This window comes from Hemitrygon akajei, chromosome 18 (assembly GCF_048418815.1).
Source record: "Hemitrygon akajei chromosome 18, sHemAka1.3, whole genome shotgun sequence".
Lineage (NCBI taxonomy): Eukaryota > Metazoa > Chordata > Chondrichthyes > Myliobatiformes > Dasyatidae > Hemitrygon > Hemitrygon akajei.
This window is the reverse complement of record NC_133141.1, coordinates 31,712,845-31,735,107: the sequence shown is the minus strand read 5'-3', so window position 1 is coordinate 31,735,107 and position 22,263 is coordinate 31,712,845. Positions and strand designations below refer to the sequence as shown.

The following is a 22,263-nucleotide window of genomic DNA, read 5'->3' as shown; positions in this document are numbered from 1 at the left end:
AGCTGTGTCCACAACTTTGATTCCTTAAGCAGCTCATTGCATATACCCACCACCCTATGAGTTTAAAATCTTGATCCTTGGATCACCTTTACATTTCTCTAATTTCACCTTAACCCTATGCCCCTTTAAGACTCCTCTAGCTGGGGAAAACGACCTTATTTTATAAACCTCCCTAAAATGTAATTTTGCATCTTTATGAAATGCAGGGGCATAATTTTAAAGTGATTGGAGGTAAGTATAGGAGGATGTCAGAGATAAGTTATTTTACACACAGTGGTGCATTGCCCTGTCGGGAGGTGGTGGAGGCATATTATTTAGGGGTATTTAGATAGGCATATGGATGATAGAAAAATGGAGGGTTATATAAGAGGGAAGGGTTGGATTGATCTTAGGGCAGGTTAGAAGGTCGATATAACATGGAGGGCTGAAGGGCCTGTACTGTGCTGCAGTGGTCTATGTTCTATCAGGACACCGTCTTGTAGTCCAGAGAAAATACTCCCATCCTGTCCAGCCTCTGCTTATAATCCAATTCCTCCAGTGCTGGTAACATCCTCGTAGGCCTTTCCTGCACCCTCACAGCTTACTGACATCCTTCCTCTAGCAGGGCAACCAGACTGCACTCACTTTTCCAAGCCAGCCACGACTTATGCAGCGTCTTCCGCTCTCTGCTTCCTCTGTTTCTACTGAGAGTGTCCCAGGCCCTGGAATTCCCTCATTAAATCCCTATATTTCCTCAACTATTCTAAGGGAGGTATCTGCCTGGCAGAGCGCTGAAACTGTGACACTCACCACCAGAGAGGGCTCTGGAGGCCCAGTCACCGATGACATCTGAGGAGGAGGGAGATGAATCTTGAGGCACAGAAGCATTGTGGGATGAGGAGAGCGGAGCTACAGTAAGTGAGGGAGAGGATCAGCCATAGCCGTGCTGAATGAAGGAGCAGTCAAGGGGCTCCCCTGTATCCCTGCCCCCTACCTCTTCCCTTCTGCCCTTCACCAAGCACCTCCCACTTTCCTTTCCCACACCCACAAGCCTTCATGAGCAGAATTTCTGAGTGACTGTAGCTCCGCAGTGTGGTCAGGAGTGTTGCTTGGGGGTTGGAAATGCTGTGGGCATTTTGTTTCTTCTTTGAATGGTCCCTTCCTTCTTCCAACTTCTCTCTCTCTGTTTATTGCTCCCGCCTGCCTCCCTCATGTCCAAATGGCTGCAGGTGATGATCTGGCACGATGAGGTACCTCTCTCTTCCCACCACCCATTTAACCCCCACCTTGCACCTCTTCACTACCCTCCCATGCCCTACTGTGGGAATGGGATCAGCCACAACCCCCTTGAATGCTAAGACAGGCTCAAAAGGGCTGAATGGTCTCCTGTTACTTGTGATTCATAGATTCAGAGAATTAGACAGCATGGAAACAGGCTCTGGGGGGGGGGGGTGAGAGGTGACACTTACTGAGGTTTATAAAATCACAAGGGCCATCGATAATTTGGATGATAACATACCTTTTCCCCTGAAGTCAGGGAGTCTAGAGAGCACAAATTTAAGTTGAGAGGAGAAAGATTTAAAGGGGTCCTGGGGAGCAGCTTCCTTACACTGAGGGTGGTCAGTATGGGGAATAAGCTGCCAGAAGAAGTGCTAGAGGTGTATACAATTACAGTGTATAAAAGCCACTTGTACAGGTACATGGATAGGAAAGGTTTAGAGGGATATGGGACTGACTTGGTTGGTATGAATGAGTTGGGCTGAAGGGCTAGTTTCCACATTGTATGACTCAATGGTTTTCTGAAGATGAGAACTGATTGGAACTTGGCAGGGAGATTGGGGAAGGGGCGTTTCCCCCAGCTGGTATGTCTAGAATCAGGGGACCCATTCTTTGAATATCTGGGATTGAGAGCATTTCCTTCGTCAATTTCAGGCTCAGTCTTGAGTGTATTCAGGGCAAATGTAAGAAACATGGGTTGAGAACAGCACAGGACAAGAACAGCCCTTCAGCCCTGCCAAATCTGAGCTGATCCATGATGCCAGTCCAAACTGACTGCATCTGCCTTCACCTAGTTGGGATCCCTCAATTCCTATCCTGCCTAAATGCTGTGTAAACCACCATCCCTAGCAGCACATTCCATTCTCTGTGTATAAAAAAAAACTTGCCCAAACAGCTCCTTTAAACTTACCCCTCCTCACCTTAAATGCATGCACACTGATATTTGACATTTAAATCTGGAGATAAGGATGTTGGCAGTCTATTCTGTCTATGTCTTCTCATAAACCTCTCTCAGCCTCCCCGACTCCAGAGAAAGCAACCTGGGTTTGTCCAGCCTCTCCTTCTAGCTCATGCCCTCAAATCCAGACAGCATCCTGGTGAATCTCTTCTGCTCCTTCTCCAAAGCCCCCACACCCTTCCTGTATTAGGGCAAACAGAACTGAATACAATACTCTGATAGGACATTGGAAGAGCCTCACTTCCCCTGGTGCACTTCCAGATGCCACTATGTTGTCTTATTCGCGACTGCTTTGCTGGTGCTGTGGATTCTGTTAATTTTGGAATGGTTTTTGAATTTAAATGTTTACAGACTTGGGGGCTGGTTTGTGGGATGTGTTCTGTTAGAAATAAACATCTCTAGCTGACCTCCACCGTAATCCGTTCACAAGTTCATCCCTCCCTCTTTTACAACAACCCCCAGCCCCCCATATTATTGAGATGGAGGGAATGTATCTGTTCTGCACCATTTCTTTTGTGCACTGCACTGACCTGAGTTTTTCCTGAAAATGCTTTCCCTACCGAACATCCTTTGCCTGGACGCTAGTTTGCTCAAGTAAGAGCTTTTTTTTCAACTGCTTGCATTTCCTTTGCATGCTTTTGTCTTGTATCCTGCATGCAGATCCAGCGTGCTGTGTCTATTGTGTCCAAACTCTGTTTTACCCCCTTGTGGTGGATAGAACCTCACCCTGGAACCAAAGCAACGTTACCGGAGGGAGAGAACAAGCTGTGTGTGTGTGCATGTGAGTAAAGGAAGGTGACAGCAGTAAACTTAGCAATGGTCTGATGTGGCATGGGTTAAGTTGAGAGAAGAATTTCCCATTTCTGATATACACAGTTGACGGTAGGGCCCTTGCGATTGTGGAACAGAGGCTCTTAGCAGTACAGGTACATAGTTAATTGAAAGTGGTGTCACAGGTTAGTGAAGGAGGTGTTTGGCATGCTGGTTTTCAGCCAGGGCACTGAGTGCAGGAGTTGGGAAGTCATGTTATAGCTGTGCAAGGTGTTGGCAAAGTCACTTTTGGAGTACTGGTTGTCCAGCTTAAGAAGGATGTCAGTAAAGTAGAAAGGGGCAGGAAGGATTTACAAGGATGCTAGCTGGATTGGAGGGCTTGAGTTATAATGATAAGCTGGGGCTTTTTCCCATAAAGCATGGGAGGCTGAGGGGTATCCTTTGAGATGTTTATAAAGTCATGAGAGGCATAGATAAAAAAGGAATGATATTTCTTTTTTTTTCCCCAGGTTAGCACGGGAGTCAAAAACTATAGGACACAGGTATAAGGTGAGAGGGGAAGTGAGGGTGATGGATATGTGGAAGGAGCTGCTAGAGGTTGAGGAACATACATAAAGAACATTTAAAAGTCGTGAGGACATGGAAAGGGAAGGTTTGGAGGGTTGTGGGCCAAATGCAGGCAAATGAGACTGGCTTAGATGGGAACCTTGGTCGGCATGGACCAGTTAGGCCGAAGGGCTTGATTTCTGTGCTGTATGACTCTATGTACAAGGGGAGTGGAAAACTCCCAAAAGGAAAAGGGATTGACGGAAATTGTGCTGAGTGAGCCCAATCTTACCTCCACTCGAGCAATGGACAATGAGTTAAAGTAACTGCCCTCCCACCATTGATTATAGAGCCGTACAAGTGGCGACTGTACCAAGATGATAGTCAATAGGAAATTTCCCTCTTGTTCACCGCTGAGACCCTTCCCATGACCAGCCCTTTCCCTGTTTGAGTGATAGTGGGAACTTGGCCTGATATTCCCACACCCCTGTGGAAAACCGGGCTCAAGTATTGGGTTGGGGGGGGGGGGGGTTGCGGTCATGGAGGGCTATTTTGTGAACTCAAGTCTGGTTTGTGTCTGTTAGGGTTAACTGTGCAAGTATCTCAATGAGAAATTCACTTGTTTAGTTAATAATGTATAGGTAATGCCACTGTGTCTCAGACTTCCCAATTTATACTATTGAGGCATAGAGTCATAGAGCACAGAAACAGGCCCTTCAGCCCAGTTGGTCCATGCTGACCAAGATTCCCATATAAGCCAGTCTCATTTGCCCATGTTTATCCCATATCCCTCTAAACCTTTCTATCCATGTACCTGTCCAAGTGTATGTTAAATGTTGTTAATGTCCCTGCCTCAACCATTTCCTCTGGCAGCTTGTTCCATATATTGACCACCCTCTAGCTGAAAAGTTGTCCCCCAGGTTCCTATTAAATCTCTTCCCTCTCACCTGTGTTCTCTAGTTCTTGATTCACCAACCCTATGTACATTCACCCTATCTGCCCCCTCATTATTTTATACACCTCTAGGGTCACCTCACCGTCTCTTGTGCTCCATTGAAATATGTCCCAGCCTGGCCAACCTCTCCCAATAACTCCAGCCCTCCAGTCCTGGCAACATTCTGAATCTGCCCACTTTCCAGCTCAATGACATCTTCCTTATAGCAGGGTGACCAAAATGGAGCCCAATATTCCAAGTATGGCCTCCCCGGTGTTTTGTACAACTCTAACATGACCTCCCAACTTGTATACTCTGAGTAAACACAATCAGAACAAAAAAATCCACGGAAGTCCATTGTAGTGCAAAGTGATCAAAATAATCACAGTGTTGCTGTACTGTGGTAATAATTAGGGTTATGCTAGTTGGTTCAGGAACCAAATGTTTGAAGGGAAGTAGCTGTTCCTGAACCTGGTGGTGTGGGACTTCAGGCTTCTGTACCTCCTGCCCAATGGGAGCTGTGAGAAGATGGGATGGCCCGGATGATGGGGATCTCTGATGATGGACGTTGCCTTCTTGAGGCAGCACCTCCTGTAGACACTACCCATGGTGGGGAGGGATGTGTCCGTGATGTATTGGGCGGAGTCCACGACTCTCTGCAGCTTCACCACCTGGCCTCTGTCCTTATCTCCACCCATTCCTCCTCCATCAATCTATCATTGTCTTCTATCCCTTCCCACCAGAACCCACCTATTACCTGCCCGATTTCACATCGCCCCTTCTCTCCACCATTTCATATCAGCTCTTCCCCTGTACTCCCTCACTCCAGATGAAGGGTCTCGATCTGAAATATTGACTTTCCATTGCCCTGTCCATAGATGCTGCCCGACTTGCTATGCTCCCTCAGCTCCTTTGTGGGATGCTCCAGATTCCAGCATCTGCAGTCTCGTGTCTCTCCATGTCTTAAGAGCTGGTTCTCAGACTTGCGCTGCAAGTATCCATGACCCAAGAAGCTGCCCTTAAATGTTTTACTCTCTGCCGAAATAGACATCCATCTCAGGGCTTACATTTTTTCATTATCTCGTGCCCTCCCTCTTACTCCTTGCACTGCGTTGTCTCTCCACTGTATGTCACCCCAGACTTGTATACTTGTCCCAATTAGGTCGGGATTTGCTCGACAAAGTGCTCAGCTCCCAAGTCGTCGAGTTTATAATCATGTGTAAGATGCAGTGAAAGACTTAACTTACAGCAACATCGCAGTTACATAGCATCAGAGAAACATTTGCAATGAGCACACACAAAATGCTGGAGGAACTCAGTGAGTCAGGCAGCATCTATGGAGAGGAATACACAATGTATGTTTTTGGCTGAGCCTGACTTGTTGAGTTCTTCCAGCATTTTGTGTATGTTGGTCAGGATTTCCAGCATCTGCAGAATCTCTTGTGATTATGATTTACAATTAAAGCACAACTTCAAAATATAGTAAATGGTACATAATTTTTTACAAGAAAGTATGCAATTAGAACAAAAGATACCCTTGTCCCCATCCTGCCATAACAGCCAGGATCTCCCTCTTGGTGGCAGGCCATTTTAATTCTTCTTCCCATTCCCACATTGACATGTCTATCCATAGCCTCATATACTGCCATGTTGAGGCCAGATGTAGATTGGAGGAGCAACATCTCATATTCCATCTTAGTAGTCTCCAAACTGACAGCATCAACATCAATTTCTCTAACTTCCAGTAACCACTCTCTTCTGTTCCCCACCCCTTTTGTTTTCCCTCATTCCTCCAACTTCTTCACCACTTATTCCCCACTCTCATGACCTGCCCTTCCCCTACACCTCCCTTCCTCTGGTTCCCACCTCCTTCACTTTATTCCATGGTCCACTATCCTTTCCTTTTAGATTCCACCTTCTTTAGCCCTTTGCCTCTTCCTCCGATCACTTCCTAGCTTCTCACATCATTCCCACTTCCCCCCTTCTCCACCACGTACCTACCTTCCTCCCTCCCCTCACTTGGATTCATCCATCACCAGTCAGCCTGTGCTCCTCCCCCTACCCCCCACCTTTTTATTCTGGCTTCTTGCCTCTTTTCTTTCCAGTCCCAATGAAGGGTTTTGGCCTGAAACATCAACTATCCATTTCCCTCCACAGATAATGCCTGAGTCACTGAGGTTCTCCAGAGTTTTGTATGTGTTACCCCTATTCTCTGTGATGTCTAGAACAGAAAACCAAAGTCCATTGTAGAGCAAAGTTGCTACTCTGAGGTGTGATTAGGGTTGTGTTGGTTGGCACAGTAGATGCAGGCCACAGTCATGGGCAGCTGCACAGTATGTTCACAGTGTGTTCGTGGTGGAGTACTCCCAGTCTGTTGGTGAGGAATTGTTCCATTGTGCTGAAATCATGTCCCTGCTTCCTGTTCCCTCTGTTCTGGAATCCCTCTACCAGGGGAGCTACCCACTCACCACCCACCCTGTCCAGTCCCCATGCACCACCCCCTCCCAGAACCTGACATTCCAACCATATCGCCTCTTGTTCCTCCAAATCCTCCAACCTAGTCATTCCTTCCCAATGGGACAATCCCACCCTCCAAGACATCCCATGAGGGTTAATTTCACTCAGTGCAGTAGGGAAATGGACTATTAAATCTGGAATGTCTCCTGGTAAAATCACAGCTGGTTTTTGTTTCAGGAGATTTATAAAGGTGTGTGGAGGGTTATAAAATCATGAGTGGCATGGATAGGGTGGATGGTCACAGACTCTTCCCGAGAGTAGGGAGTCTAGAAGCAGAGGGCATGATTTAAGGTGAGAGAGAAAAGATTTAAAGGGAACCAGAGGTGTAAGATTTTCCACACAGAAGGTGGTCTATTTATGAAACAGCTGGTTGAGGCAGGTACATTAACAAGGTTTAAGAGGCACTTGGACAGGTATATGGATCAGAAAGATTTAAAGGAATATGGGCCAAACATGGGCAAATGGGTCCAGCTCAGGAAGGCACCTTGGTCAGCTTAGACAAGTTGGGTTGAAGGGCCTGTTTCCATCCTGTAAAACTCTATGACTCAACACATCCTCATCTGCAACCAGTGTCTCTCCAACATGTCCTCAGATGTTCTAGACCATCTGCCACCCTCAGCCTTCACAGAGAAGGGACTCCAGTGATCAACAGTCTTCTGAGAGTCAGAAATTCCTCTCCAGCTTTAGACCCAGAGAGTGGATCGTTCTTTCCTGAGATCCTCCTGTCTCGTTGAGACCTCCTCTGGTTCTTCTGAATTCGTTTCCTGCTCAAGCCGTTGCCCAGGTTTAGTCGCTGTTGGGATCTGGGGTGGGTTCAGACTTGCTGCCTCTAAAATGAACCCAAGGTAACACTCCTGAGACACTGGGGATTTCAGTCCTGGTTACCTTCCAGAAGTAGGGTTCAAGCCCTCGACCTTCCATCATGAGAGGTTTTCCCAATAACACTGAGCAGTCCAGAGGCCACACCAGTAGGTAGGGTGGTAGAGAAGGCATATGGCATACTTGCTTTCATTAGTCTTGGTATTGAGTATAAAGGTCAGGACCTCATATTGCAGCTACACATATAAAACTTGGGTGAATATTGTGTGCCGTTCTGGTTGCCCCATTACAGAAAGGGTGTGGGGGCTTTAGAGAGGGTGCAAAAGAGGTTCATCAGGATGCTTCCTGGATTAAAGAGCATCAGCTATAAGGAGAGGTTGGACAAACTTGGGTTGTTTTCTCTGGAGTGGCAGAGATTCAGGGGAAACTTGGTAGATTTTATAAGATTATGAGAGGTATAGATAGAGTAGACATCCAGTATTCTTTCCCCAGAGTAGGAATGTCAAATACTCGAGGTAATGCACTTACCATGGGAAGAGGAAAGTTTAAAGGTTATGTACGGGACAAGTATTTTACACAGAGCTGAACTGTTCTGTGTTCTCTGGTCCCAAGTCAGCAAGTTCTGGTGACAGGTACTGGAGCAGTTGTGCAGGAATTGCTTCCTCCCTATGACCCCCGCTCCTCAGGTTTTGCATCTTTCACCCACATATCAGTTGGTCTGTGGTGTGATTTCAGACACAGTTCTGAGGATCACCTACATGTTCATTAAGATTGAGTGATAGGGAATATATACTTGTACAGCCAAATCTGGTGTGTATGTCTGTATCCCTTTCTGTCTACATTAGTGTATCTATCACACTCTCTTTCTGCATCTGTCCCTGTTTCTGTATCTCTAACCTACTCTCCCTCCCCTTACCTACCCTCTCTCCTGTGTATTTTGTGTGTATATTTATACCTCCTGTTTATGCTCTTTTACAATCCCACTCTCTCCCCCCCTCCCCATTCTCTCCCTCTTCCCCCTCCCTGTTTCTCCATCTCTCTTTATTTCCTTCTTTCTGGCTCTCTATTTCTTTCTCTGTACAGTATTTCTCCCTCTCATCTTCTCCCTCTTCCACTCTCTGCTGATTATCTCTTATTTGGCTCAGATTGGATAAATCCCCTGCAGTGAAGGTATCCCTGGTGTATTCAGATACCAGCTGATGTGCATTCCCTGAACGAAACATTAATTATTTTTCCAGATAGGTGGTCCAGGGCTTTGGCTTTGTGTCTGCCTGGGCAGAGGCACACACTTAGACCTCATGATGATTGTTGTCTTTGTTCAGGAGGTAGAGACAAGTTAACCCATCCCACCCTTCTCCACCACCCTGCTGTAGCCCTGCATGTGTATCTGCTGCTTCCAACACTTAACCTGTTCTGATTAACTAACTGGGATGGGATTGGTGGCAGAGGGCTTGTAGCTGATGTGTGTATGAGTGTCTGTAAACACTATTAATGTGGCGCTGGGCTTGTGTGTATCAGCTTTATTAATATCTCACGGTGTCTCTCTCTCTCTCCTCCTCTGCTCCCACTGCCCCATCTTCTCACTTACCCCTTTTTGTACTCTTTTGGAATTGCAAGGAGCTGGTAAGGATGCTGACGTTTCGATTCTATTCCAGTCACTGGGATGTTAGTGGGGGGGGGAGGAGAGTGGAGGGTGTGAATGTCGGTGGCGGGGTGAGGTGGAACGAAGCCTTTAAACCCTTTGGGAAGGGGCTGCGGTTTTAAAATCTGGAGCAACATACAGAATACTGGAGGAAATCAGGTCAGGCAGCATCTGTGGAAGGATATAGTTGACGTTTTGGGTTGACTGAAATCTAGACTGAAAAATGAAAGGGAGGTTGCTGGTGTGAAGAGATGCACCAAAAGTTGTCAAGACTCAGGTGTGGAGAGATGATAGGCAGACGAAGGACGGGAGTGTGGAGATAGGGTCAGGAGCTGGGGATGACACAGGGCTGCAGATGGTGGAACATGGAACCAAATAAGGGAGGGGGTAGGGCAAAGGGAACACTGAGGGGAGTGTGAGGGTGATGGGCAGATACAGGGTTGGAGGATGGTAGAGAGTGACAGGCTGATGGGTGGGGCTGGGGTGGGAGTAGATCAGAAGAAGAGAGAAAAGGGGTCAGGAAGGAGCAGGTTACCTGAAGTTGGAGGCTTATGTGTCTATGCAGTTGCACTTTAGACTACCTGGGGGAACTACAAGTTGCTGCTCCTCGAAATCTGAGCAGGAAGGTTGGTGCAGAAATGTAGGAGGGGTGTTTATAGTAGCTGGCAGGCAGGAGCTCCACATTTTACAGTTTGTCACCTCATTTCTCCCTTGAGGTAATGGGGAGAATGCGCGTGCGTGCGCACACACACACACACACACACACACACACACACACTCTCACTCACTCACTCTCTTGCTCTCACACACACTCACACTCACTCTCTCTCACACACACATTCACTCATGCACACGCTCTCTCTCCCGCGCCCTCTCCCCGTCTCTCTCTCTCGCACGCGCACACTGTCTCTCTCCCTCTCTCTCTTGCTCTCCCTCCCTCTCTCTCTTGCTCTCCCTCCCTCTCTCTCTTGCTCTCCCTCTCTCTCTCGCTCACCCTCTCTCTCCCACGCCCTCTTGCGCCCACTCCCTCTCTCTCTCGCGCGCGCTGCGCGCGCACACACACACACACACACACACACACACACACACACACACACACACACACACACACACACACACACACACACACACACACACACACACACTCCTACCTGTCGGTTCATTCATCCCGGCAGTGCACTCGCTTAAGCTCCTGCCAGTTGCAGCTCTCAGTTGCCTTGGTTGGAGGGCAGCAAGGGAAGGGGGGGGAAGATGGACTGTCCAGTGAAAATTAGAATCTGCATGAGGTGGCTTATGGTGATGTCGTTCTTGCCCACAGGGTGGCAAATCTCAGTAGCTTTCAACCCTGGGGTGGGGTTGTGGAGTGGACTGGTGGTGGGGTATTTAAAGAAGAGTGCTTGGTAAAAACAATGTATGGCATGCTTGCCTTTGTTAGTTGAGACACTGAGTTCAAGAGTCTAGAAGTTATGTTGCAGTTTTATAAGACTGGTCAGGCCACATCTAGAGTATTGAATTTGGTTCTGGTCACCACATTACAGGAAGGGTGTGGGGGCTTTGGAGAGGGAGCAGAGGAGGTTCACCAGGATGCTGTCTGGATTAGAGGGCACGAGCTACAAAGAGAGGTTGGACAAACTTGGGTTGTTTTCTCTGAAACAGCTGAGGCTGAGGGCAGAGACCTGATGGAAGTTTATATGATTATCAGAGGCATAGGTAGGATAGACAGCCAGGCAGGTAATAATCTAAAACTAGAGGGTCTGCAACAGAGGGAAAATGTTCAAAGGAGATGTGCAGGGCAGGTTTTTTATATATAAAGAGCAATGTGCTGTCAGAGATGATAGTGGAGGCAGATAAAACAGGTAGGTGTTTAAGAGGCTCTTGGATAGTATCATGAATTTGCAGGGAATGGAGGGACTTGAATGTTGTTCAGGCAGGTGTAATTAAGCATCATAAACTTAATTAGTTCAGTATGGTGAGCCAAAGAACCTGTTCCTGTGATGTACAGTTCTGTGTTTCAGGAGCTGGATAAAAGTTGTGGAATTTGTGGGGTGTGGGAAACTACTGCCTTCCTTGCTCACAACAGAAGAGGGTTTCAATTCTGGTGAGAGGTGTTGTGTGGAGAATGGGGGTCAGAGGAGTTGTGTGAGAGAGAGAGAGAGAGAGAGAGAGACCCTGGTGGCAAAAACTCTGCACAGTCACCCTATCTGTTACACCCCTTGTGTGTTTGTACATCTCTATAAGGTCACTCCTCCATTTTCCACATTGGAAAAAGTCCCAACCTGCCCAACTCTGTAACTCAGTCCCACAAGTCCCGACAACTTCCCCTTAAATCCCTTCTGCAGCCTCACCAGCTCAATGGTACCTTCTCCACAGCAGGACGACCAGAACTGAATACAGTACTCTGAGTGCGGCTTCACCAGTATCTCGTACAACTACAGTACAACTCCCAGATTGGTGCTGTGACTGGTGAAGGTTAGTGAAAAACCAGAGGTGGCAAGGGATCTGACAGAGGTGTTTTAAACCAGGAAGGGTACAGACTGAGAGAGACTACTTCCACCAGGGGAAGGGGCTGAAGGAGCAAAGATGGTGGGCTGATGAAGCAAGGGTGACAGGAGGAGAAACAGTTCCCACAGCAAGAAGGTTGGGTTGGTACTGCATTGAATGATGGGGGAGGGTAAGAGGCGGAGGTGGATTCAGCTGTGGCATTCTAAGCAAGGGGGTAAAGATGAGAAGGAATTCAGAGGTGCGTAGGAGGGACAGGATTTGCCTCTTATCAGTTTGGCGATGTCCAGCTGACTGCTCTCCCCACCTCCTCTTTGTAGGAGGAACTGAACAGCGACAGCGTTGAGCGCATTGTTGTGAACCCAAACGCATCCTACGACAAGTTCAAGGACAAGCGGATCAGTACCAGGGACATTGGTGAGTTATTGCCCTGTCTGGGTCATCAGCTGGAGGTCTGGGAAACCCGTGGGGTGGAGGGGAGCATGGTCACTGGGATCCCAGAGGGCAACTGCATTCTGGTGCCTGCAAGTCAAGAGGGCAGGGTTGTTAGTTGGCAGGGGGGAGATTTATAGAGGGGGGTTCTCAGGGGAGTTTGGAATCTGGAATCCACTGCCTGAGGGGGCAGTGGGTAGAGACATTGGAGAATTTTCTGGACATTGGTGATTTAACATTGGAGAAGTATCTGGGGCAGCACTGGTGTTGCCAAGGCAGAGCAGGGAATGGGCCATGTTTAAGGTTAAAGTGGAGTTTATTGTCACCTGCATAAGTCCATGTGTGCATGGGTACGGTGAAAACTTGCACCAACATCACAGGCACATAGCATCAGAGACACAACACTCACAAGGAAACATAAATTACTCAAGTTTTACGAGAGAACACAAAACAAAACAAACATAAATTATAAACAATTTTTTACAAGAAAGAACACAAACAAGCAAAAGTCCATTATAGTACAAAGTGGTCACAGTGTTGCTGTACTGAACCGAATGTTTGAAGGGAAGTAGCTGTTCCTGAACCTGGTGGTGTGGGACTTCAGGCTTCTGTACCTCCTGCCCGATGGGAGCTGTGAGAAGATGGGATGGCCCGGATGGTGGGGATCTCTGATGATGGACGTTGCCTTCTTGAGGCAGCACCTCCTGTAGACACTACCCATGGTGGGGAGGGATGTGTCCGTGATGTATTAGGGTGAGTCCACTACTCTCTGCGGCTTCTTACGTACCAGCTCGTAATGCAACCAGTCAGGACATCTGCAGAAGTTTGTTGGAGAGTTTGTTTAAAAGACAATTGAACAAGTACATCAGAGGGAAATGGGCCGTATGAGGGAAAATGGGACTAGCTTATCTTGGTCAGCATGGCCGAGTTGTGCTGATGGGCCTGTTTCTGTGCTATAATACACCCAAGTGTTGGTAAAGGGATTAGTGTAGAAGGGTTTTTGATGGTAATCATTGATGTGTGGGCCAAAGGGCCTGTTTCTGTGCTGTATGACTTGCCTCCTGGCTGCTGCTCAATCCCACGTGGTGCTAGCAGGCTTCTCACCCAAGCACCCTGATTACAATGTGGTTGTCTTCACATTCCACAGATTTCTCCGACCGAATAAGCAAGGCGAGGCGGACTGGTTATGAGTCAGGAGATTACGAGATTGTGAGTACACTGTCGCTGTAATTGCCATCCGAGACTCTCCGGAGAGACGCTCCCACCGGTGGAGTTGGCTTCTCCTTACCGTCTTCTAGACTGCGAGGAGAATTGGAAGATTGCAATCGGTTCTTGTCGATCCTGTTTGCAGGAAAGGTGTGGAGGCTTTGGAGAGGGTGTAGAAGAGGTTTGTCAGGACACTGTTTGGATTAGAGAGCATGAGCTACAAGGAGAGGTTGGTTTGATTTCTCTGGAACAGCAGAGGCTGAGGGGAGACCTGATGGAGGTTGATCAGATTATAAGAGGCCTAGGTAGAGTAGACAGCTGGTATCTTTCTCCCCAGGGTCAAAATGTCTAATACCAGAGAGTATTAGTATTGTTTGATTATTGTCATCTATTGACTTACAGATCAATTCATTACACAGTGCATTGAGGTAGAACAAGGTAAAACAATAACAGAATGTAGAATAAAGTGTAAAAGCTATGGGGAAAGTGCAATGCTGGTAGACAATAAGGTGCGAGGTTATAATGAGTAGATTGTGAGGTCAAGAGTCCATCTTATTGTACAAGCTGTACTTAAGCCTTTAAGGTGAGAGGGAATAATTTCAAAGGGGATGTGAGGGTAAGTTTTTTTTACACAGGAAGTGGTGGGTGCATTGAAAGCACTGCCAGAGGTGCTGGTGGAGGCAGATGAGACAATGGTGTCCTATAGGCTCACAGATAAGCACATGAATGTGCAGAAAATGGAGGGATGTGGACCAGCATAGGCAGAAGGAATTAGTTTAGGAATTGCAAATGGACTTGTGAGTCCTAATGCAGGAATCCCTAAAATTAAATTGCACGTTGAGTTGATAGTAAGGAAGGCAAATGCAATGTTTGCATTCATTTCTGGAGAACTAAAATATAAAAGCAAGGATTCTTAATAAGTCATTGGTCAGACCACATTTGAAGTACTGTGAGCATCCTATCTAAGAAAGAATGTACTGCCTCTGGAGAGGGTCCAGAAGAGGTTTACAAGAATGTACCCAGGAATTAGAGGGTTAATGTATGAGGAGCATTTGATGGCTCTAGACCTGTACTCACTGGGGTTTAGAAAAATGAGGAGGAACCTCATTGGAACCTATTAAATATTGAAAGGCCTAGATAGAGTGGACGTGGAGAGGATGCTTCCAAAAGTAGGAGAATCTAGGACAAGAGGGCACAAAAGTTTGAAGTAAATTCATTATTAAAGTATGTATATGTAACCATGTACAGCCCTGAGATCCTCTTTCTTGCAGACGTGCTCAATAAATCCAATAACCATAATAGAATCAGTGAAAGACCACACCAACAGGGTAGACAACCAGTGTGCAAAAGACAACAGACTGTGCAAATACAAAAAGAAAAAAACCCAGAAATAATAATAAATAAATAAATAAATAAATAAGCAATAAATATCAAGAACATGGGATGAAGAGGGCATTGAGCTCATACAGAAGCGAAGCCCTGTTGACATCAACACGTACAAACAAGCTGGAGGAACTCAGCAGGTCGGGCAGCATCCGTTGAAACGAGCAGTCAACGTTTTGGGCCAAGACCCTTTTCCAGTCCTGACGAAGGGTCTTGGCCCGAAACGTTGACTGCTCATTTCAACGGATGCTGCCCGACCTGTTGAGTTCCTCCAGCTTGTTTGTACGTGTTGATTCGACCACAGCATCTGCAGTGTACTTTGTGTTAAGCCCTGTTGACACCTTTTGTTGCTTGATTTCTCTTTGTAAGAAGTGATAGCATTCAAGCTCTTCACAACTGTCGAGCATCCTTCATTGATTCAAGTTTAGTCCGAAATTGCCATTCCGCCCGTTTCTGGAGGTTGTAACTTTCTTGATCGTCAGACTTGATTGCCTATGATTTTGCTCTCACCAGATTGCAGATCTTGTGGTTCATCCAGGGCTTCTGGTTGGGGAAGATTTTGTGGGGGCACAGTTGTCTACAACTGTTTTAATAAAGTCCGTGACAACCATGGTGTATTAATTCAGGTTCACGGATAAGTCCCTGAACACGGCCCAATTCACCAATTCGAAGCAACCCCTTAGCTGCTCTTCTGCCTCCTGCAACAGTCCCTTTATTGTCCTAATCTCTGGAGCCTTGCTCTTTAGCCTCTGGCTGTATGGAGGTAGGAGAACGACAGCTAAGTGATCACATTTCCTGAAATGTGGTCTGGGCAAGGAATGGTAGGCATTCCTTATCTTAGTTTAACGGTGGCCTTGTGTGTTGGGACCTCTGGTGCTACAGGTTATATGCTGATGGTAATTGGGCAGGGTTTTCTTCAAACAAGCCTGACTGAAATCCCCGACTATGATATGAAATGCATCGGGATGGACTGTTTATTGTTTGGTGACGGCATCATGCAGTATCTCAAGCTACTGGTAAATAGAATGGTCAGCATTTGAGCATTAGGTCTTCAAGGTCAGGAGAACGTGAATACGACAAAACTGCCACATCAGAGAGTTTATCATGAAACAGCCTCAGAGGGATGTCCCTGGAGAACAGAGGTAATGAGGAATTTCTTTAACCAGAGGATGGTGAATTAGTGGAATTCATTGCCACAGATGGCTGTGGAGGCCAGATCCCTAAGGGAGTCCTCCATCAAAGATTACGGGGAGAAGGGAGGAGAATTGGGTTGAGAGGGATAATGAATCAGCCATGATGGGATGGTGGAACAGACTCAATGGACTGAATGGCCTAAGTTTACTCCTATGTTTTATAGTGCCATGATTTTATGGATATGGACCACATGCAGGCTGAAGGGATTAGATACCATTAGCTTGATTAAGTTGGCACATGGTGGGCCAAAGTGGTTCCTGTATTGTTCTATGAGAGGGGAGCAGGCACGGAGCAATGCCAAAGCCCACAGGTCCCCCTCCCGAGTCCAACACCAGTTACCAAGGGGAGCTCTCGTGCCCATCTTTAGCTTCAGGAGAGTGCAGATCCTTAGCATTGGATCTCGGTCCAAGGGTTTGTCTGCAGTTGTGTTGTAGACCCTGGAACAAAGATGGTCTCACCGAGATCACACTTTCAACAGGTTTTAACCTGAGCCACAGAGAAGGTTTTGGGAAGTCTGGGAAAAGGGGACACAAGTCATGGGAGCCAAGAGAGACTGCGGATTCTGTCATCTGGAGTAACACATGAAGCACTGGAGGAATGCAGTGGCTCAGACAGCATCTGTGGAGGGAAATGTACTGTTGAGTTTTCATCTGGACAGCCCAGATCTACAGATGGGACAGAGACACGAGGGCAAGAGCTTGGTGTGACCTCCTCCGCTAACTCACAAACGATAGGCTTGGGTAGGGTTTTCCTTCTGAGGAGATGAGGGGTAAGAGATTGGTGTGGCTTCCTACCATCCCAGAGGGTAAGTTGGGGTTGGGTTCGTCCCCAATACAGACAGAAAAGGCAAAACATTGGTGTAACCTTCCTTCACACCAAGAGGGTAGGGTAAGGGCTTCTCCCTAGCACAGATAGAAAGGATGAGACAGTGTTAACTCCTCCCCTCCCATCTCCTGCAGAGTGATGTTTGGGGTAGGGTACCTTCTCATGGCAGGCAAAAACGGCAAGACTTTGGTGTCATCTCCTCTCCTCACCCTCACAGGTCTAGGATGCCTCCAGAGCCAAACCTTGCTGTGACCTGCCCTTTCCTCCCAGCGGTTAGGTTGGTCTGGGACACCTCCCCTGTCAGAGTATGGTGTGAACCTGCCCTCTCTGTTTCTTGTACAGCTGGCTGAAGGGTGCGGGACCAAGGAGAGTCCTCAGCAGAAGTACCAGCGTCTGCTGCACGAGATGAAGGAGCTGAGTGAGGAGGTGGAGCAGATTAAGGTAGGGCCCGCGCTGGGTGGGAGGTCCCACCCCTCCCCCTTCACCCACCTTGTTCCTTGACCCAGCTGTGATGCTAGTCTGACAGTGCATCATTCTCACAGTCCTCCTGCTCATATCCCACTCAACAACTCTATAACAGTAACCCTCTCCTTCTACTGTATCGCTCCTCGTCTCCCTCTCAACAACTCCATAAAAGCAACCCTCTCCTTCTGTTTTATCCCTCCCTGTCTCCGTAACAACCCCCCAGCCGCAACATCTCTCCTCATCTCTGTAACTCCCTGCCCAACCCCCAACACCCCTCCCCATTTTGTATAATTTCTCCCCCCATACCCCTCCCCATCTCTGTGACCTCCTCCCTTCCCTACAGCCTTCCCCATCTCTATAAACCCTCCACTTTCTACATTACCTCTCTCTGTACCTTTACTCCCACCCTAGCACTGGTCCAAGCACAGTGCAGTGTTCCCGAGGTAATGAAGCTTTTTCAGTAATATTACATTTCAACTGATATTGATTAAAGCCTGGCTGTTGAACCCAGTGGACAGAGTGGAACTGCAGAAATCTTCCCACAACACCATGCATTCATTACATCCACCTGAGATAATAAACCCTTTGGCTCGCAGCACCAGTTCCTGGGTTCAGTCCAGACCCCGAATGCTGGAGTGTGTGGAACATGCATGGTACCCCTACCCACAGTGCTCCCTCCTCACCGCCCCTCCCACAGAGTACATAGCCATTGTCACTGTACAGCATTCCCTCCTCACTGCCCCTACCGCATCACACCCTCATCACTGGCCCCACCCCACAGTGCTCCCTCTTCATCACCCCACCTGTAGCATGGCGTTCCCTCCTCACTGCCCCTACCGCATCACACCCTCATCACTGGCCCCACCCCACAGTGCTCCCTCTTCATCACCCCACCTGTAGCATGGCGTTCTCTCCTCAATGCCCCTCAAGCAGCGTGATGCTCCCTCACCACCAGCATGACAATCCCTCACCACCCCATCTGTAGTGTGGCGCACCCTCCTCACCACCCTTCCCGCAATATGGTGTTCTTTCCCCACCACCCACCCCACATTTCCACTCCTGGATTATGCACCTGTGGGTTTGAATTGTCGCTCACATCCCCCCCACCCCCGACCCTTCAGCCCGTGTTAACACGTGCTTGGGGACATGGCATCTACACACCCGAGCTGGAAAACCACCCCCCAACTCCTCATTGAGGCGGTCTGAGGGTCAGACATGCCCCTCCCTGACTGACTGTCGTCTGGCCAGCAGAATTTGGCGAAGGACGCGGCGGCTGAGGAGAAGCTGACTCCGGTGTCTCTGGCCAGCCAGGTGGCTGCCCTGAAGCAACAACTGGTCACCCTGCAGCTGGAGAAGGTGCTGGGTCCTGAGGCTACCGTTGACCTGACAGACCCTGAAGGAGCACTGGCAAAGTGAGTGGGGAAGGGAGAGGGGGGACAGGGTGTGCCTTGATGACACTCTGGAAGCTCTTCTCATTTTTTTTAAAAATAAAAGTTTCAAAATCAGAATCAGGTTTAAAATCAGAATTATAAAATTTGTTGTTTTGTGGCAGCAGTCCAATGTAGGCAGAACAAGTTACTATCAGTTACAATAAAAAATATAGTGAAAAAGAGGAATATCAAGGCAAATGCACGGGAATGTAAGAAGCTGCAGAGAGTTGTGGACTCTGCCCAATACATCACGGACACATCCCTCCCCACCATGGGTAGTATCTACAGGAGGTGCTGCCTCAAGAAGGCAACGTCCATCATCAGAGATCCCCACCGTCAGGGCCATCCCATCTTCTCACAGCTCCCATCGGGCAGGAGGTACAGAAGCCTGAAGTCCCACATCACCAGGTTCAGGAACGGCTACTTCCCTTCAAACATTTGGTTCCTGAACCAACCGGCACAACCCTGATCACCACCTCAGTACATAAACACTGTGACCACCTTGATCACTTTGCACTACAATGGACTGATATCACAGGAGTAGGCTTGTTCAGAAAGTCAGGAAATCTGTAATCCAGGGAAACTTGGCTGTGTGGATTCAGAATTCGTTTGCCCACATAAAGAAAAGGGTAGTATTAGATGAAGCATATTCTTTCTGGAGGTCGGTGCATCTGGAAGGGTGGGTTTGTAAGTTTGCAGATGACACGCAGGGTAGTGGAGATGTGGATCGTGTGGGGGGGGGGCGGTTATTGTAGGTTGTAACGGGACATTGACAGGATGGCAAGCTGGGCTGAGAAGTGGCAGACGGAGTTTAATCTGGAAAAGTGCGAAGTGATTCACTTTAGTAGGTGGAACATGAAGGCAGAATACAGGGTTAATAGCAGGATTCTTAACAGTATGGAGGGACAGAGGGGTCCACATCCATAGATCCCCCAAAGTCGCCATGCAGTTTGTTAGGGTGGTTAAGAAGGCGTATGATGGGTTCATTAGTTGAGGGATTGAATTCAAGAGTGTTAGGTAATGTTGCAGCTCTATACAACTCTCGTTAGACCACACTTGGAATATTGTGTTCAATTCTGGTTGCCTCATTATAGGAAGGATGTGGAAGCTTTAGAGAGGGGGCAGAGGAGATTTATCAGGGTGCTTAACTAGATTAGCGAACATTTTTTATGAGGAAAGGTTGAGCAAGCTAGGAGCTTTTTTTTTCACAGTGAAGGAGGATGAGAGATAACTTTATAAAGGTGTACAAGATGATAAGAGGCATAGATAAAGTGGACAGCCGGTCCTTTTTCCCAGGTGGCAATGGCTACAAGAGGACCTACTTTTAAGGTGATTGGAGGAAAGTATAAGGGTGATGTCAGAAGTACGTTTCCTTACACAGAGTGGGGAACACACTGCTGGGGGTGGTGGTAGAGGTAGATGCATTAGGGACATTTAAGAGATTCTAGGCAAATGGATGAAAGAAAAAACAAGGGCTATGTGGGAGGGAAGGGTTAGATTGATCTTGGAGTAGGGGTAAAGGTTGGCACAATATTGTGTGCCAAAGGGTTGGTAATGTGCTGTACTATTCAATGTTCTATACCATATATGGGACTTCATAAAACAAACTATTTACGGTACAATTAACATTAAAATATGGTCACTACTGTCCAAAACATACTCAAGCCTCTGAGGTGCCCACGGGTCCCAGAAATCCCTGATTGTACCTGTACGGTCACCACCCTAACCCTAACCACCTAGGACATTCTTTTTTCTTGTTACTCCCGTCAAGGAGGAGGTACAGGAGTCTGAGGACATACACTCAATGATTCAGGAACCGCTTCTTCCACTCGGCCAACAGATTTCTGAATGGTCCACAAACTCATGAACATTACCTCATTATTCCTCCTTCAGACTATTATTGTAACTTACAGTCATTCTTTATGTCTTGCACTGTACTGCTGCTACAGAATAACACATTTCACAACATATGTCAGTGATAATAAACCTGATTCTAGTTCTCCTGGGGAACCTTGGAGGACAAGGACATGGTTCCCTGAAAAGTCAAAGTCGACTTTATTGTCAATACACACACAAGTGCTGGAGGAGTTCAGCTTGTCAGGCAGCATCTATGGAGGGAAATGGACATTTGCTGTTTCGAGCCAAGACCCTTCCTCAGGGTTGAAAAGAAAGAGGGAAGGATAAAAGGTTGAGGGAAAGGAGGAGAAGAGCTGGCAGGTGAGGGGGAGAGTAGATGGGTGGGGAAAGGGGAATGAAAGGGAGTTGTGTGCAAGGCTGAGAGGTAATTGGTGGAAGATATAAAGGGCTGGAGAAGAAGGAACTTAATATTTTTCTGTGTCAGTCACTGTTTCTGGTAACTGGTTCAATTTTTGTTCCTTCCCCCACACCCCCCTCCATCCTCACCCCATGCAAACCCCTCCTTCCTTCCACATCCACCTCCTTCACCCCCTACTCCACCTTCCTCCTCCTCTCCATTCCTTCCTCTTTCCTCCCTGTTTTCCTTCCTCCTCACTCCCTTCAACCTTCTCCCCTGCATTCTTTCCACCCTTCCTCCTCTCCTCCTCCCCCTCCTTCCCTCTACCTTCCCCTTCCTTTCACTGCTCCTCCCCCATCCCTCTCCATTTTACTTCCCTCCCCTCCTTACCTTGCCCCTTCGCTCCAGGCGCCTGCTGGCACAGCTGGAGGCCACCACCAAAGAGGGAGTGCCAGGCCCGACTGGGAAAAGCCCTGCCAAAGGAGGAGAGGGCAATGCAGTCACCTATGAGCTGTACTACAGGCCTGAGCAGACCCGCTTCACCCAGGCTGCAAAGGTAATGGGGAAGAGCAGGGAACGGGAGGGTGGGGAGGGGAGAGGGAAGGGTAAAGAGGGTACAGGAGTAGAGGGAGAGTCAAAACCTGTGGCCCAAGTTTTGGCCACAGATTGCTGGCTCTTGCCTCCCACATGGACTGAGGAAGATGTTCAGCACTCCGGCTCCAACTGCAATAGTTGAGGAGGGTAAGCATTAATTTCATGTGTGTCCCTTTCTCACAGCTGGCAGAGCTGGAAAAACGAATGGCAGAACTGGAAGCGGCTGTGGGAACCAGCTCGGACAGACAGGTACACGCCTGGTACAGACTTACAGACAGGTCCAGGGCTGGCACAGACTGGTATAGTTTGATATAGACTGATTAGTGGGATGGGGCAGACATGTATATGCCCATTACAGGCAGTTATAGACAGTACAAGGATGGGACAGTCACGTACAGACAGTTATAACCAGATATGGGGTGTGGAACAGACAGGTATGGGTGCAAGACAGACAGTTTTGGGGTGTAGGACAAACAGGTACTTAGGGTCATAGACAGATACTGAGGTCAGACAGACTGCTACAGATAGATATAGGTA

At 47.8% G+C, this 22,263-nt stretch overlaps 1 protein-coding gene across 1 annotated transcript in view; it reads left to right on the top strand.

The window, feature by feature from the left end:
• Positions 1-22,263, top strand: part of dctn2 (dynactin 2 (p50)) — a 40,707-nt gene that overhangs the window by 10,385 nt on the left and 8,059 nt on the right. Inside the window, exons 3-8 of the mRNA XM_073071252.1 lie at positions 12,264-12,360; positions 13,523-13,584; positions 17,326-17,424; positions 18,700-18,860; positions 21,541-21,688; positions 21,910-21,975. Coding sequence (XP_072927353.1) covers positions 12,264-12,360; positions 13,523-13,584; positions 17,326-17,424; positions 18,700-18,860; positions 21,541-21,688; positions 21,910-21,975 — 633 coding nt within the window. The remainder of the gene's footprint in view (positions 1-12,263; positions 12,361-13,522; positions 13,585-17,325; positions 17,425-18,699; positions 18,861-21,540; positions 21,689-21,909; positions 21,976-22,263) is intronic.